Genomic DNA, 17,729 nt, shown 5'->3' with positions numbered 1-17,729 from the left:
GGTTTCATGGGCAGCCTCAGCTCTGGCGTTTTCCCACTTGTGAGTGCTTTACCACCTTCACAGCATTCTTGGAAGGTATTTTTTCCTTATCCCTAAGATCACACTGAAAGATATGGCTACTGTGTTCTGGATTCATTTTCACATAGCTGGTTAATTGGTAGAAAAGTATTCTGAGAATTCTGAAGGGGATGACGTGGTGGACCTGTTCTCTCTCCTGCTAAGGGTGTTGCTCTACTATCTCCAGGTTCTTTTTGGCACCGCCGATGGTCAGGTCATCGTCATGGACTGCCATGGTCGCATGCTAGCACACGTGCTTCTGCACGAATCGGATGGGATCCTCAGCATGTCCTGGAACTACCCCAGCTTCCTGGTGGAAGACAGCAGTGAAAGTGACACAGATTCAGATGACTACTCCCCACCACAAGGTAGTGATGCATTCAGCTTTGTTCCATTGAACGTTTGCTACCCCTTCAATAACAGTAATGCCATGGGGCACTCATGCTCTGTAGGGGGACTTCTATGGTTCCAGTCCCTAAAGGGTGCAGTTACATCAGCTAACAGAAGGTGTTTGGGGCTGCATGAGTTATCAGTTTTTATGCTTCAGATGACTCATGCTTCAGTCCAGTTGCCTCAATTGCCAGTTGAGGCCAAGAAGTAAACCTCCCCTCGCTTTCCCTCCCCATCAGGTTGTAATATCACTGAGGTTTGATTTTTGGACTAGGGGAAGACTAATAGTCAATGTGTCCATTCTCAGGCAAGTACAGGATACTCTCTGCCTCCTCCCCAGCCATAAAAAGACAAATCAGATACTAAATTGATGCTCTTGGTTAGTGCTGGAGACAAGAAATGGGAGTAGCTGGGTCATTGTTGCGTTCCATTATATCAGGTCTAACTAATCTATGGCATAATGTCAATGATGGTGGGACAAAATAAAATATAAAAATGTTCATATTCAGCAAAGGTGAATCTGAGCCAGTACCTCTGCCTTTGCACTTTAGGATTCACTTTGGGTCCAGTCCAAAAAGGGGCATGTTTTCCCAAATGGAAAACATTTTCCATTTGGGAAAACATGCCCCTGTAACCCTGTACATTTCCCCTGTAACCAGTCACATTAGAAATCTTGAGAGATCAGCTGCTGACAGTTTAGTTCCTTTGAATCTGAGTTTTGTCCTGACTTCCTTGTGAATTTGAACACAGGCTCCATCTCCAATGCTGGTAGAGGTTTGCCTTCATAAGAGAAACAGATTCCAGTCATTCTGGACTTCCCAGGAAGCCTCTAATAAAGGACAAGGAAAGGCATAAATGCATGTTGTTGTTATCTTGCAATATCATGGTTCTGATTTTGGAATAATGGATTTGGATGGAACAGGGGTGAAAACTAACATAATTCAGAATGAACTTGAATGGGGTAGAAAACGTGCTAACCGCAGCTGAGTCAGTCAGGAGTGGGTGGACTCAATTACAAGCTTGTTTCTAACGATTACTGTAACATGATGTGTTCTTTTTATAGCTTTACAGGTGCTTCACAAACCTCTCAAAGGTGGCAAGCCTTTGACTCACACAGATGTGTAGGATGGACTTTGTTACTCATCTAAAAACAATGGTTTTTTTTAATGTATCAGTTACAGGACAGTTTTTTTCTCAAGTGTTTTTTGATAAGCCTTCTCATAAATTCTGAAAGCAGTGCCATTCTTAGTCCACTATTTCATGATTGACTACTCAAAATTCATTGTGTTTGGGTCCACAGAATCAGGGACTATCTAGGGACTGGAGCGTCTTCTGTCAGAACAGTAAATGATGAAATAAATAAATAATGAATGCTACAGATGGTGCTATTGCTCGTTAAATATTAAATGTAAAAGGAGATCGCATGAATACTGAAATATAGACTCCTACAGGCAAAGGCATTTTTTGGATGGCCATCAAAGTACTCTTAGCTCAGGTCTCTCTTGTTTTTAGACTTTCTGATATATTTGGACTCTGGTTAGAGGGTGTCATGATGGAGCATACAATTAGTTAGCTCTTAACATGTGAAGGACTGTATTCTGTAAGAGGCCAGTTGTTACTCTAAGAGGCACTTACGATTTCTCCTATGACTTCAACTGGAGTGTGCACTTAAGGAGAAAATGTAGCTAGCAAATAGTTCTAAGTATGATTATAATATGCATTATATCATATTATAGATGTAAAACACTATATTTACAGGTAAACTATAGTAAAAATGCCTGTTTGCAGTTTCAAGCATCTATTGGTAACATGGATAACTCAGTGCTTGCTAAGTTTTAACTGAAATGCACAGAGCCATCAGGGAGAATGAAATGGGTGTGGGGAGAAAGACTTAAGTCTGAGATGGGAATAACAGTCAAGTTTCAGCCAGGGAACACAAACTTTCCCCACAATTTTGGATGCATCTCTTTGAGTTTCTTGTGATTACATCCCAAGAGCAATCGTCTTTTGGATAATGAGGGGGCACATCACTGAGTCTGTGAGGCTAAGTGGCTAGGCCTATTTTGCCTTGTTTCGGGTTCATGATCAAAAACAACCAGGCAGAATTCAGGTTTCAAAGCCATGCAGCGTGACAGCAGGCTGGACAGCAGTGTGTTTCAGCTTGGATTTAGTTGTTTTCGATAGTGCCCTTTTTACTTACTCAACAATCTTGTTTTTGCAGATGGTCCGGCTGCATATCCAGTACCAGTGCAGAACACCAAGCCACTACTCACTGTCAGCTTCACGTCAGGAGACATTAGTTTAATGAACAATTATGATGACTTGTCACCTACTATCATCCGCTCAGGGTTGAAAGGTACTAAAGAGAGACATCTCCCCATATCCCATACCTAGTTTTTCTTCTTGTATTTTTCACCTCATTATTTGTGTATGTGTTTTTGTTTTAGTGTCTCTGTTTTACAGCCTGCTACCTGCTACAGCGATTTTCCATTGTCAGCAGTGACACCTACTGGAATAAAAACAATGCTCAGCTATTAGATTTCTTGCTTTTTAAATAAGTGGGTAGCCAATTTTCTATTTGATGAGGTCACCTTCTTTTAGCTTACTGCCCTAGCAGCCCTGTGTATGCCTGTATGTTTACATGTAATATATGCTTTACTTGTATCCTACACAGAATTTCTTTGATATCATATCTGTCATTTGTGTAGCCATTGCAATCGCCCATGGCTATCGAAGTAAATTGTAATACTGTGCTTAATCTACCCATATAAACACCAGGGAATCTAGAGAATTATTAACAGCGTAACAATATTAAGTGGAAAGTCTTTTTTTGAGAAAAGAGAACCTCCAGTGATTAATTTTAATACCTTAGACAAATATTTACTGAGGAATATCTGCATATGTATTTTTGTGGAAAATACATACTTCACATAAAGCTTTTAATTTAGGGCCAGATTCTGCTGTTCATATACATGATTAGTACTATACCTTCTAAGTAGCCACATAGTTAGCGGGTGCACTTGCAGTTACAACGAAGCACTTAACCATGTGCATGCAGCTAAGCATGTGATTAAATCCTGTTGACTCCATCTGAATTCAGGTAAGTGCATAAGGATCCTAAGGTAATTCGCAGGGGCTGCATCTACATGAGATGCTGACTGCACAGTTGTTACTGCGGAATCATTTAGTACTTGTGTATACTAAATGTTGGGCGGGTAATATCACCACTGTGTTACTGGAGCTTACCCACAATCTATGACTCTGCATGTTGCATAGTTAATAAACACTTCAGGGGATGCTTCAGTGTGTGCGCACATATTTCCAAAAGGCAATCAGGACTCATAGTAGAGATGATATTTTCATTAGACCAACAAGATTTTTGCAAAAAAAATTCTTTAATTGCAAGCTTTCGGGTACAAACACCCTTCATCAGACATTGGAGAAAAGATTGTAAAAGTTCTTTAGAAGCAATTAAAGAATTTTTTTTGCAAAAATCGTTTTGGTCTAATAAAAGATATCATCTCTACTATGAGTTCTGATTGCCTTTTCCTCTAGACCAATACAGCTACAACCTGGATACCTGACACATGTTTCCAATTATTTTTTTCTGCATAAGAAAAAGAGTATGGTCCATCTAGCCCAGTGTTGTGTCTCCAACAGTGGCAGGGGTGGATGCTTTAGAGGAAGATCATTGAACCAGGTATCTCTAGAATGATCTTTCCCCTGTCAGGCCATCCCTGGCATCATCTGTTGTTGGTTTAGAGATGCCAGAGGATACATCCCCACCTGTGCTATTTAATACAGGAGCAGGCAGTTATTTGGGCTCGTGGGCCCCACACACACACGGAGTTTTGGTGAGCTGTTGCGGGCTGGGTCAACACCCCTTTTCTCTCCCCACCAGCAGCTCACCAAAACTCTTTAACCAGCCCTATCCCATCTGCCTGGTCCCATGCCCTGCCCCGGGTCTGGGACTGGGATTGCAGGGCCCTGGCCCCATGTAGTCCTTGCCTTGAAATCCTGGCCCTGCCCACCTATTCCACTCCCGGATGCTGCTCCCTCGTATCCCAGCCCTGGCCCCATCCCGGCCGAGCATGGAGCAAAGCCATGATCTGCTGCCATGGCTCTGCCCCAGGCCCCTGCTCAAACTGTCACAGCACACCGCAATCCACAACATCCCAGGCCCTAGCATCGGCTGTGGATAGTGCTTGCAAGTTCCCAGTGGGGATCAGGGCGACTGCCCGGGACTGCAGCTGATATGCTGATGCATCAGTCTCTCTGTGGACTCGGGTGGACACCCCAATCCATACCTGGAATTTGCCAGCTGATGTTGGTGTCCATCCAGTGCTACTTCCAGCACATAGGGCAGAGGAGCTGGTGTAAGCTATGGAAGAGGTCGAGACATGCCCAGAATGACTCAGCAGCTGGAGCTGCCAGCTGCCTGTGGGCTGGATCCCATCACTTCATAGCCGCCCACCTGCGGGCCAGATACAATCAGTTGGCAGGCCAGATATGACCTCTAGGCCATATTTTGCCCACCCCTGGTTTAATAGCTATAATGGATCTATCATCCACGAATTTGTCTATTCTGTTTTTGAACCTAGCTATGCTGTCTGCCTCCACCACCTCCTGTGGTAATGAGTTCTGCAAGCTAACTAGGTGCTGCATAAAAAAGTACTTTCTCCTGTAAGTTTTAAACCTGTCTCCTGCTAATTTCAGTGGGTGCCCCCTAGTTCTAGTATTCTGAGATTTGATGAATAACAGTTCCTTATTCAATTTGTCTACACCCTTCTTGATTTTGTAGACCTCTGTCATATTCCTTCTCAATCTTTTCCTTACCAAACTTAAAAATTCTAGCTCTTTTAGTCTCTCTTGATATGGCAGCTGCTCTGTGACCCTGATCATCTTGGTTGCCTTCTCTGTACCCGTCTTTTCTTGTAAAGACAGACAGACAGATAGATTTTTTGTTACTTATCATCTGTAAGAAAACCTTAGAAAAACAAACTGAGGGGCTGTGTCCCCTACCTACATAATGACCCTGCAGATGTGTCTCATTTTAATTGAATAATCTTCAGTGTTGAATGTAAACTCTGGCTCACATGTCCGTATTTGATGCGTTCAATATTGCTTTGTGGATTCTGCAGCAGATGTCTCGATCTGCACAGGCTGCTGAAGACCACTCTGTGTGTTTTCCAAACAAGCCTTTGCGAAATTATTTCACACCTAAAGAAATACCAACATATTTTTGGTGTTACACCACTTTTACTCTAGGTACAAAAAAAAAATCATCGCTTAGTAAAGAGCATTTGCATTATGTTGGAATAATGTAGAAAAATAAAACTGCTCTTGTTGGAAGAATATCTGCTTTTCCCAAACACGGATACCTCTTTCCATCCACCTGGAAAGTCATGAAAATTCTGACATCCCTAAAGCAGATTGAATAATGGTTGTGAGATATTTCATAGATTTCAAAGACATTAGGGCTGGAAGGGACCTCGGAAGATCATTGAGTCCAGACCCCTGCCCAAAGGGCAGGAAGTCAGCTGGGGTCATAGGATCCCAGCAAGATAAGCATCCAGTTTGCTCCTGAAGGTGTTCAATGTAGGCGCTTGAACCACCTCCGGTGGCAGGCTGTGCCAGACCTTGGGGGTTCGGACAGTAAAGAAATTCTTCCTCATGTCCAGCCTGAAACGGTCTTGTAGTAATTTATGACCATTCGACTTAGTCGTCATCCCTTGGGGTGCTCTGGTGAACAAACGTTCCCCCAGATACTGGTGGTCACCCCTGATAAACTTATAGGTGACCATCAGATCACCCCTGAGCCTGCGCTTTTCCAGGCTAAAGAGCCCCAGGGCTCTCAGCCTGTCATCGTAGGGTCTGCTTCCCTGACCTCTGATCATGTGCGTGGCTCTTCTCTGGACTCTCTCAAGCTTCTCCACATCCTTTTTGAATTGTGGAGCCCAAAACTGGACGCAGTACTCCAGCTGCGGCCTCACTAAGGCCGAGTACAAGGGGAGAATGATGTCCCGAGATTTGCTTGAGAAGCATCTATGGATGCAAGCCAGCGTTTTGGTCGCTTTATTAGCCGCAGCATCGCACTGCAGGCTCGTGTTTATGCACTGCAGGCTCATGTTCATCATTTCATGATGTCCTCTTCAATCTGTATATTTTACCTTTTGTCTGAGATGCTGATTCTCTGATACCTGCTAGTCTGTTACCCGTCTGTTGCCCTGAGCCTAGTTGTCTGTTACAGTGAGCTATTTTTTCTTTCAGGGCTCAGGTGTCCCTGAATCCACAGTAAGGGGTACCACAGAACCACAGTATCCCAGAGGCATTATTTCCAGAGCTCCTAAGTATCTGCCATTTACCTGCTATTGCATTTCTTCCTGGGCTGCAGCTTATTACCCATCATATGTCTGGATAACACTGGTGACCAGTTCAGATGAGAGGTGAAAGCAGGGCCCTGGCCACCTCCTTTGAGTTCTGCCTGCCTTCATAAAGTTCATAAAGTGAAGAAGTGTCTTTATAGCTTCCCTTCTAGCGAGGGTAGGTCTGATCTCCATAATTGCTGGGGCAATTGCTAAAGATGTATTGGCACCTGGATACCATAGCAACAGGCACTATATATAATCTTACATAAAAAGATAGCTGCAACCAAAGCACGATCAGCATCCTCCTGGAGCCCTGGATAGAAGAATTTCAGCAATCTGAAAGGCATCCCCTATGTTCTGTGTTCCTTTCTCTCACAGATTCCTGGGCTTCTCCATTGACCTTCCTGGTAATAAATTGATGTGGATTTATCAGTATTTAATTTAAAGGAAAAAACAAGCCTTGAGGTTGTACTTCCATTTCCCATCTTTGAGCAAGCGAAGGTCATGGGCAGTGTCTAGTCAGCCTGTGCTTCTGTGCAGCAGTGTGATTTTAGGAGCTTAGAGAGAAAGGAAAAACTGCCAAGCAGGCACATTCATCCCTTGGCTCCAGTCTCCCAGAGCTCCTGTCACTGTCAGGCCCTTGATGCATTCTTCATTGGTGTTTATCTCCAGAGAGTCTCAGAACTAGATTTCAAGGGGAGATAAAGATTTATAGCTAATCCTTTACTGACTACAGTCAATGACAGCAGCATTGGCCCTTCTGGGGCTACAAAGGCATAGACTTTCCCAGTGGCTGCCAGGCAGAGAAGGGAGACAGCTAGCCAGGAACTGGGCTAGAACCTGAGCGGGGGGGATGACCCCATTTCCCTTTGCTAAGCATGAGGCCCCAGTGATACCCAGCCTGTCCCAGTCCATATGGAGAGACTTACCAGTTCCAGCATCATGCTGAGAACAGAGAACTGTGTGCCTTCTGTGGCCCCAGGCCCAGTCACATCACAGCCTTATGACATGATGTGAAGGTTGTGCTTTCTCCTGCGTGATACTGCCTTTGCTACCTCCCATGAGTGGCCGGGATCAGGAGAGCTCTCCCTCCCAGCCAAACCCTGTGGCAAGTGCCTCAGAAGGGAGGGATGTGTCTTTGCAGCAGGAGAATCCCGGCTGCCAGGAAGAGAAAACAAGAACAGGGAGCCCTATGGATGCTGTGTGCTGAGGGGTGGGCCCTGTGAGCATCACACTGTGGTTGATCAGGAATTTTCAAATGCTAATGTTTTTAGCATTACAGTGGGTATGAATCACGAGGTAACTGGACAAGGACTTCAGGGAGAACCTCACACAAGCAGAAGGAGATTTCTTGTCACAGATGTGGGAAGAGGCTGACTGGGTGGCATTGCTGGAGGTTGCAGGGGGTTCCCATAGACAAAGGGGATAATTTTAGCCAAGATTTTGGTAGACTTGAAAAAAGGAAAGAGTACTGAAGGAATTTTAGCTGAGAGTGTGGTCAGGAGCTAATAGTGGCAGGAGGGAAGCTAGTTTCTATCATCAGCAAGAAAGATGAATTAACAAGATATGGGCCAGTCTTTGCCTTGATCCTTCTGCTGACTATCTCCCTGCAGGCATATGCACATCTGCCATCAGTCCCTGTCTGTGTAAATGTTAAGTTCCCCGAGGCAGGTTTGGTGCCTTCCTCTGCATTTGAAAACTGCTTGGCATGTCCTGGATGATACCACAATCTAGATTGGGGTAGGCAAAATGACAGATCTGGCTGGTGGCTGAACTCCAGTTCCCAGCAGCCCCTACCTAGGTTGCTGCAGCCGGTTTCCATGGAGACCTCGTGAGTGGCAGGGCAATGACAGTGTGGGGGCCATGGTTTCCATGGAGTCTGGCCCCAGCAGTGCTGGTAGGGCATGCGGCTGGGCAGGGAGTGGGGCCAGGGCCAGGATCTTGCAGTGGTGACAGCATGGTCTTGAGCTACAGCAGTGCTGCGATCTGTTGCTCACATGTCCCAGGCTAGAGCCAGTCTCCATGGGAACCCTGCCCCCCCCATTGTCACGGCCCTCACACTCCCGGGGTCTCCATGGAAACCGGCTGCAGTGACACGGGCAGGGTCTTCTGGGAAATGGAGTCTGCCATGGGTCCGATCCAGCCCATTGGCTGGACTTTGCCTGCCCCTGATCTAGATTGTAAAAAGTAATTACATCAGTAGCATGTAACTCTGCACAGGATAAATGTCTTAAACCCAGAAATCTGTACAGGCTACACTAATGACTTTGTTTTCTTGATGGAAATGAAATTAAAGAGGCCAAAAAGCATAAAGGATAAGATCCTCACCTCTGTTTTGGCCATTGTCTGATGGGTAAAGGGGTCTCAAAAGACCCAGTTGATGTCAAGAGGGTTCCCCTGGCACAATAACTATGGATGGTAGCCATGAAGCTGTCTTCTGAGGACCCTTTTGCAGTCCTTGATATGGAGGCTTATACAGGGCATGGGAGAGCAGGTGGCAAAGGGACATGGCAGGATGGAGCAGTGTGCAGAGGCTGTTCAGCACAAGCACCTGGGGCAGTATGGGGAGGCTGCTGTACTGAAGCCTCCAGGGCTTATGCGAAGGGGAGCAGCCTTCATTTGGGAGGATGAAAAGATGTCTTAAAACCACTACATCCCTTATCATCTTTGTGAGCTATGAATTTTGCCGCAACACAGACTCTCATGCTAAGACCTTTACCCAAATGGCTGTGTTGTTTTCATGGGTATATACATACTTAGGCTGGTTCTTAAAACTGTGGCTGGTTTATCTTATAGATTTCTAGTGTGCTTAACATTATATTTGCCTAGAAAGATAAATCCCACTATAAAAACACCTAAAGTAGCTCTGTACTAGGGGACTGAAGGCAAAGAGAGAAAATAGAGGCACATCATGAACACCAGCCTGTGAAAAAAAATCCTCTTGAGAAACAAACATCCTGCCTGTAATGTGTACAGAAGCATAATCCCCATGAGAAATATCATCAGCAAGGCAACAGTTGAAATAATACAAAACCATTTTAAATTGCACATAAAAGTCCTTGAAAATGACAAGTTGACAACTTAAAACAATTTTGAGATCCTTGCTGCCAGCTCCCATTTCTCCCCTGCTTCTTCATTTGAAGACAGCTTCTCGCCCACAAACACCTTCACAAGGTTCATGGCAGATTGAGTGTCCCAGGGCACAAAAGTTTTGTCTAGCCTACAGTTTGTCTGGGCCTGAAATAGTTGCCTCTTCCCTTAAAGGGATAAGACTCTGCCTCTTACCTTGAAGGCCAGCTCTGAACCCCTCAGGCAGATAAAACTACTGTTGACATGGAAGGCAGAAACACCAAATATTCCAGTGCGCTCGCTTACGTGAACTGACAGGAAGGTAGAAATTGGGGGTGTGGGGGGAGTCAGAATTAGCATCCCAGAAGGAAGCTGTAGGCATTGCTTTTCATGATCTGCCAGAAGGAGAGGCAATTGATATGTATAATATATTATAACCTCTATTATACCCAAGTTTATGGCTTGCTGACTCTCGCATGTAAAAGCAAGGTCCTGCTTTGTGACTAATGGCTACAGATAAAGATAAATAAATCAGTACATTTTTACTTAGCTACTGCATTTCGTTAGGAGCATTTTCAGAAATGTGTATGTGCCGTACTAACTCAAACTGCTTTGAAAGTGAATAAGGCTCAAGCTTCTAGCTACTTATGAAAAGGCTGCTCCTATTAAATGTGATTACTGTGCTTTGCAAGGTGAGCTCCTTTCACCTCCTAGTGGGGTCTTGCCTTTTTTAATTTCAGATGTGGTGGTGCAGTGGTGTACACAGGGAGACCTACTGGCTGTTGCGGGCATGGAAAAGCACAGTCAGCTTGCTGAACTTGGCAACGGTTCCATGCTGAAGAGTGCGCTCGTCAAGTTCTACAATGTCCGTGGGGAACATATCTACACGCTGGAGACACCCGTGCAGGTAAGGGATGTTATGAGACATCAAGTATAATGCTCATGCATGAATAGTGTTACACCTACAGTAGCTCCACAGTATAGGCACATATTACTGAAGTGTTCAACTGTGGTTTTGATAAGCTTCAAGTCTTTGCTCTTTGCAATATCTAGAACGTGAATTAATATAAATTATTGTTGTTTGCCCTAGCTGGGATTGGGGCCTCATTGTGCTAGGCACTGTACAAACATATAGTGAGATAGTTTGCCTGACAAACTACAATGTAAACAGGCAATATAGACCAAGAAAGCACTATTATTCCTGTTTTATAGATGAGGAACTGAGGAGCACATAGGCTAAATCACTTGCCTCCAATCGCACAGAAAGTGTTTGACAGAGCTGGGCACGGAACTTAACCTCCAAGTCTAGTACCCTAACTATAAGACTCCTCTGTCCTTAACCACAAAACTATAATGTGCAGGGTACCTCTGCCCTAGTGTAGGGGTAGGACAATCTAACACAACAGGAGGTCCTAGAATGTGGAGTGACATGGTGTCAGACTGACATTGTAGCCATGATGGTCTAGGAGTTATGTAAGAGGCAAGGATTTTTCTGGGTGATATCTTTTCTTGGGCCAACTGCGTGGTTGGGATAAAGTTAGACAAGCTTTCAAATGCAAGGCATTCTTCATCAGGTCTGAGGAAAGAAGCAGCCATGGCAATTGTGAAAAACAATGGGTGGGGCTGTGAAATTGTAGAGGGAAGAAATTCCTAGTGGTAGCAGACAAAGAATTAGACAAGGTTTTTTCCCCCAGTCATCATGGAGAACCCCCTGCCTTCCACAATCTTGGGTTAGCATATAAAAGGGGGAGGGGGGGAGGGAGAGGAGAGGCAGTTGCTGCAGCTCTGACTCTGGCCCTGAGCCCAGGTTGGGGCCACAGTCAGACCCACAGCAGGCTCCTGCCCTCTCCCCCTCTGCTTGCCCTCTGCAGCTTCTGCTCCCCTCTCTACCCCCTTCCCCTGCTTATTGTCAGGCACAGCTTGGCTCCGGCTTTGGCTGGATTCCCTTCCGGCCACAGAGCATGTGGAGCTCCATCCCCTGCCCTGCTGCTGCATAGTTCAGCAAGGGATGTGCTATACTCCAGGGAGGAAATAGAGTCCCAGCAGCATCTGACAGTAAAGGGGGAGAGGGCGGAAGAGGCAGAGACTGGGAAGTGAGGGGGAAAGAGGCAAAGACTGGAGAGTGAGGTGGGGAAGAGGCAGAGACTGGGGAGTGGTGGGAAGAGGGAGACTTGGGAGTGGGAAGGAAGAGGCAAAAACTGGGAGGACTGAGGGGGAAAGAGGAAAAGAAAGGGGAGGTGGTGGGGAAAAGAAGCAAAGCCTTTGGGGAGCTAAAGGTGGAGGGTTGCCATTTGGGGGAGAGGAAGCCTGCAGGGGAAAGAAGGTGGGGGGGCAGAGGGCAAGGGGTCTGTCTGACCCTCCCCTTCAGCCACTGCTTTCCCTGTGGAGCAGTGGGGAGGGGGTTGAATTCAATAATTACTGTACTTGGAAAATTATAACAATTTTATACATTTTTCACATATCAAATCTAATTATTGGGGGTCATCTTAAATTCAGGGTCATCTTAGATTTGAGTAAATACAATAATTCTTAACAGTAGTAACCAGACTTTTTGTTTGTTGTTGTTAATTTTCCAATATCATGGTGTGAGTTGGGCACAGAAGGCTGAGTTAAGGACCATCTGGCAAACTGACTCATGAATATTCTCGTTTGCATTTATTTATATTTAGCAGTAACCTCCAGTTATGCTTCAGTTTGGATTTTGTTCTTTAGGTTTTGCATTTTTTAGAATAATGTACCCACACCTGGTGTATGGGACAAACTGTTAGGGATTCAAGTGTGTGTACATGGTGTCTCAGTGCTGATTTAAGTGAAGAGCCTATTCAGTTTTTACTGCTGTCAGTGTACTAAGACAATTATAGCAGCATAACCACTCTCCCACCCATGTGGACAAAACAAATATAAATGCATTTATGCCAGTATTGCTTATTCCATATGGAAAGGGGAATCAAAATACCTACATCCACAGGATGTATTAAACTTTCCTGAGTTATAATCTGTAGCATAACTATCTTATTAAAAACAGAAGTCACATTCAAACTGCAATATTTATACAGGTATGAAATCTACATGCAGACCAAGCCTAAATTTGGGACTTGATTCTCTTCTCTTTTTACTATGCTTATTTCTTTTTACTTAATAAAATTAATTTCTGATTTCTACTGGTAAGAGCTTGAGAGGAGACAGTTTCTCAAAAAGGAGCATGCCTCTGTCTCTAGTGTTTATGCACCCACCCACTTGAATAGTGGAACTACATATATTGCCATTTGAGTTACAAAAGACTATAATGTTTTGCAGATCATTTGGTCTGCCATCAAAATCAGCTAATATGACTATTGCAAAAAGTGAGGTTGCTAGTGACATTTGTTATTCAACATGTCTGCTCCAGAGAGATATGTAGTGGACAGACAGAGTCAGTGGTCCCAGTGATTTGTCTTATAAGCACCAACAGCAGTAAAATCAATAATTTGCTGTAGAATGGCAGTCAGTACTGTGATGGGATGTTATAAAAATCACCACTGGCAACTGAAAAGGAAGGGGTGAGAAGATGGGAATTTTCACATCTCAAACTCTATTACAACAACTATTTCCTCTGGAACAAGCAGCACATGATTGGGGATGTTGCTTTTATTTTAAACACATCCTGTTCCTAATTTAATTAATGACGTGAGAGTTAAACAGTGCTGAACACTGCAAATGTCAGATTACTGGTGCAAAACTTATTTAATATGAGGCACTGTTGTTTCATTTCTCTGATAAAAACAGGTGTCTGAAATCTTTGTAAAATAAATTAAGCTGTCATTGCTTATGCTGTCTGGATATACTAGGTGCATTTGTAGAGTATTAAGAAAGCGAGACATTTTCAGATTGCTTATAATTATAACTCAAAAGAACTAATATAAAATGTATATGAAAGTTAGAGTGGATATTAATGATTGTGAAGCCACAACAAGCCAGACAGTCAGAACTGTTTACTTTGCTTTTCTTCTCACAGTGACAACTGTTTTCATATTTTCTGCCAGGAACAAACTGGTCCACCTTCTCCCCTGGCTTTGGTACAGTTTTGGTGTCAAATCATGTGGTTCCTAAATGGGCAACCTGTATTTGTGGTTAAGATCTCTGTATGTAACACCATAAACACAGGAATTGCGCTAGTTTAGAAGCATCCAATCCAGCATAACAGTATTATATAAAAATAGTATTCATAGGTGGGAGGGTGGGGCTGGCAGGGTGTAACAGCTTCTTTCTCACTGCCATGTCTGTGGCTACAACTCACCATCCACCATACCCTCTGCTTTCACAAAAGTGCACTTACCAAAGGTTGTATAGTCTGAAGAACAAAGGTAGGGCTCAAACAACTTGTCTCCTGAGACAAAGAGTATCCTCACCCCTTCTTGAACCCACTGTGAACGTATGGTGTTCATCATCCCACAGCACTGGCCCCTCACATTTATCTCACTGGATCCACCCTTTAGGGACCAAGAAAAGCTCAGGCCTGTAGTGTCACACACATATTGCATATCTACTGTTGTTGCAGAGAGTTAATACATCGTGCTTGTTTTATATGAAGAGCATGTGCTAAAGGCAGTCCATAAGCTGCTAGGTATTCAAAAGAATGCTGTCACTTCTGGAAACCTTTCTTGTCTATCACTGCTCCCAACACACAAATACAAATCTGATCAAGCAGAAATGCGCCAGGTTCCTTCCTCTAGTGATTTAGTTTTTCAGCCCTGCTTCTCCAGCATTTTAAATGAAATAAAAAGATTGAGGTGTCTTTATGGTTATGCATTCTATCTGAGATGAACATTTTCTTCTTGTAAATATAGGCAAATGTTGATCCTCTGGCTCATGGTGTACATATAAGAAGTCTAGTCAGGTGCCTGATGAATCCACTTGTGGCTGACAGGCCCAATTCAAGAGTGACACAGCTTGTTACAAGTTTCACAGATCCATGTGTTGTTTGAGTTGGAGACCAAGTTTACAGCACATTGCTTTCTTCTTTCTCGCTTTGCTTCCATCCTCTGGATCAAAGCAGCTTCATGTTGAGCTGCACGCAGTGTCAGATGTTCCCTCCAGATCAGATGGGATTCTGCATGCTCCTCCCAACTTTCTACATTGATGTTGAACAACTTCATATAATTTTTGTACGTGTTGCAGTACTGCCATAAAGGGTGACCCAGCATTTTAGAGCCACCTCAAATCTCACTGTTCAAAATATTTGTGGGGTTATGGTCTCCTCCTACTCTCCTGACGTGGCCAAGCCATTGCAACCTCTTCTTGTTAGTGGTTTCTAAGTGTGACAGTCCTGTGCACTCCAGCACCTCTGTGTTTGACATTTTGTCTTCCCATTTTATTTTTCAGGATCTTTCACGGGCATCTCATATGGAAGCTGTTCAGTCTCCTGATGTGTCTAGCAGCGTTGCCTCTAAGCTGTGTGGCAAGTGCAGGCGCACTCGTGCCTCCCTACCAGGCGCACCTGCGCGGCCGTGCACACCACGCAGCTTAGAGGAAACACTGGTGTCTAGTGTATATAGTCCATATTTCTGAACCATAAAGTAGGGATGACAGCACACAAGTCTCATAGATATGCACGTTTACCTTAGCTGATAGTTAATGTTCCTGTAATAGTTTGAATGTTCCTGTAATAGCCCAAAATTCTTAGCTGCTTCTCCGTTTCTGTTAGTCAGTCCAGTCTGAAGGTCAAGTTTACTGCTGATCATAGAACCCAAGTAGCAAAAGCTGTCAAAAGCACCAAGAGATTTACCCTCTAGAGTGATGTCAGGCACTGGTTCTTCCACCCCTTGGTACATGATCACAGTCTTCTTAAGACTAATTGTCAACCTGAAGCTCTCACATGACAGAAAATCTGCCCAAGATTTTCAAACAAAATTTGCTTCTTGAATTTATTTATGAAACCCTCATAACCCTGGCATTAAGCAGAGATGGCAATAGTAGTAATGGGCGGCACCTGAGACTTGTTTTTTACAGCCTTACTAAAACTGTTTACTGAAAGTGCTGCAACCCATTTCTGTCACTTCAAAAGTCTGTGCTTGATGTGCAGATGGATCTTTATTGTATCAGCTAACTGTACCTGCTGTTGTAAAGCTGTCCTCTGAGTGGATACAGCTGCTTCATCTCTTCCCAATTGGACTTGAAATAGAGGAGCCTCCTGTAACCTCTCCTCAAAACTGCCTCACTGCAGACATTACAAAACCTGTGAAGTTGTGATCTTTCACTTTTCTTAATGGTTCAGATCATTTGCCTGTTGTTTCCCAGGCCCGTATAATTCTCTTTTATATGTCCCGGAGGATCATAACAACAGGAAGTAGAGCCCAGAGAACCTAATTCTAATCTCATGTACATATATAAAGCTAGAATAATTGCACCTACCCTATTGAAAAACTGACATATGGCGTGCCCTGTAATTAACTGCATGTGTAACAATCTTACACATAGAGCTAACCTTGATGTAATCTTGATGAGCAGACAGCTTGATAGTGAAAGTATGTTTTTTTCCAAGAATCAGTTATTTAAATGTTGATTCAGTATGATTGTATAAAAGGCTTAAAGATTCTGGGCAGTATTTGGTTGGTTCTTATAGAATGGCAGCTTCTGGTATTTTTTGTGAAGGATGGGATCAGTGTGTACTTCGGAAGGGAGCTGAGATCATGCAGAAAGGGTGGATCTCAGAGCTGAAGACTTTTTTGGAAAGAATTAAACCAATTTTTTTCTGCCTCAGTGTTTCCATTGGCTATTGAAAAAGTAGCCAACACTACAACTTAAAGGTGTAGGTTGCCTCTGTAAATATTAGGTTTTATCTTGCTTCTATTAAAATCAGTGACAGAACACCTATAGAGCAAAATGGCAGCAGAATGGGGCATTCTGAAATTTGTTCCTTCATGTTCTGGTTTATACATTAATCAAAGGAAAGCCACTTAGTTCTGTGGTCCTCAACCACTGGGAGAACTCCAAAGCCTGCTCTGGGGAGTGCCACATCGAGCAGTAAGTGAAGAGCAGAACTGCCACATCCCTAACACCTATTGCAGGATTCTGACCCTCAGAGCATGCACCCCTGATTTAGCATAAGTCCAACTTTGAAGCAGCCAGAGTCCACACACTGAGGGCAGCGTGAGCCATGGCCCCCAGACTGCAATGTCCTCTGGGCTGCTGGCTCCCCTGGCACTGTGGGCTGCACTGTGCCTTGCCACACTGCCCTTCCCCCTGGGTTGGGGGTGTGCAGCCAAAGTTGGGGAAGGAGGGGAAACCGCAAGACCCTGATTGTTGCTGCAGCCAGAGCAATAAGGGCAGTGGTGCCCAGGGGATGCAGACCATATGCAGCCTGGAGGCAGCCAGTTGGACAGACCTGACGTAAAGTAGCAGCATCTAATAGCAAGCAAGAAAACCCTGCTGATTTCTTATATAACATTTGTCTGACTCTTAATTTTGATGGATAGTAACAGATACAGTCCCTCAAGATATGGAGCAAAAGAGTAGAATTACTCTCTGCACTGATTCTGACTGACTGGGGATATACGCAAATTTCTAGTTGACCCATTCTTAACCTTGTAGGACTAATGGGTCAGGTACAGACATTACACATTTACTGGTATAAGTAGGGACCTACTTAATTTGTGATATTACAGAAACCGCAATCTGCAATTGTCCATGGAATCAACTTAAAAAAATAAAATTCTAGCTCCCCAGTGGGAACCAACAGTCTTCACTGCTTTGCAGCCCACCCAAGAGGGGAAGGCACCAGCTGGCAGGTCAGCACAAAGGGCAACTGCCCATTTGTCCCTCCTTCCCCCCAGGTCCTCTCCACCTATCAGTGGCCAGGGGCAGGGC

At 44.2% G+C, this 17,729-nt stretch overlaps 1 protein-coding gene across 1 annotated transcript in view; it reads left to right on the top strand.

Moving 5' to 3' along the window:
* Positions 1 to 242: 242 nt before the first annotated feature.
* Positions 243 to 17,729, top strand: part of LOC102376517 (tubby-related protein 4) — a 57,719-nt gene continuing 40,232 nt past the window's right edge. The window contains exons 1-3 of the mRNA XM_014527380.2: positions 243 to 425; positions 2,669 to 2,803; positions 10,625 to 10,791. Of these exons, the coding sequence (XP_014382866.1) occupies positions 281 to 425; positions 2,669 to 2,803; positions 10,625 to 10,791 (447 nt within the window). The 5' untranslated portion in view covers positions 243 to 280. The remainder of the gene's footprint in view (positions 426 to 2,668; positions 2,804 to 10,624; positions 10,792 to 17,729) is intronic.

Source organism: Alligator sinensis, unplaced genomic scaffold, assembly GCF_000455745.1.
Source record: "Alligator sinensis unplaced genomic scaffold, ASM45574v1 scaffold1356_1, whole genome shotgun sequence".
NCBI classification, from domain to species: Eukaryota; Metazoa; Chordata; order Crocodylia; family Alligatoridae; genus Alligator; species Alligator sinensis.
The sequence above is the reverse complement of the archived record's forward strand: the minus strand, read 5'-3'. Positions and strand labels throughout refer to the sequence as shown.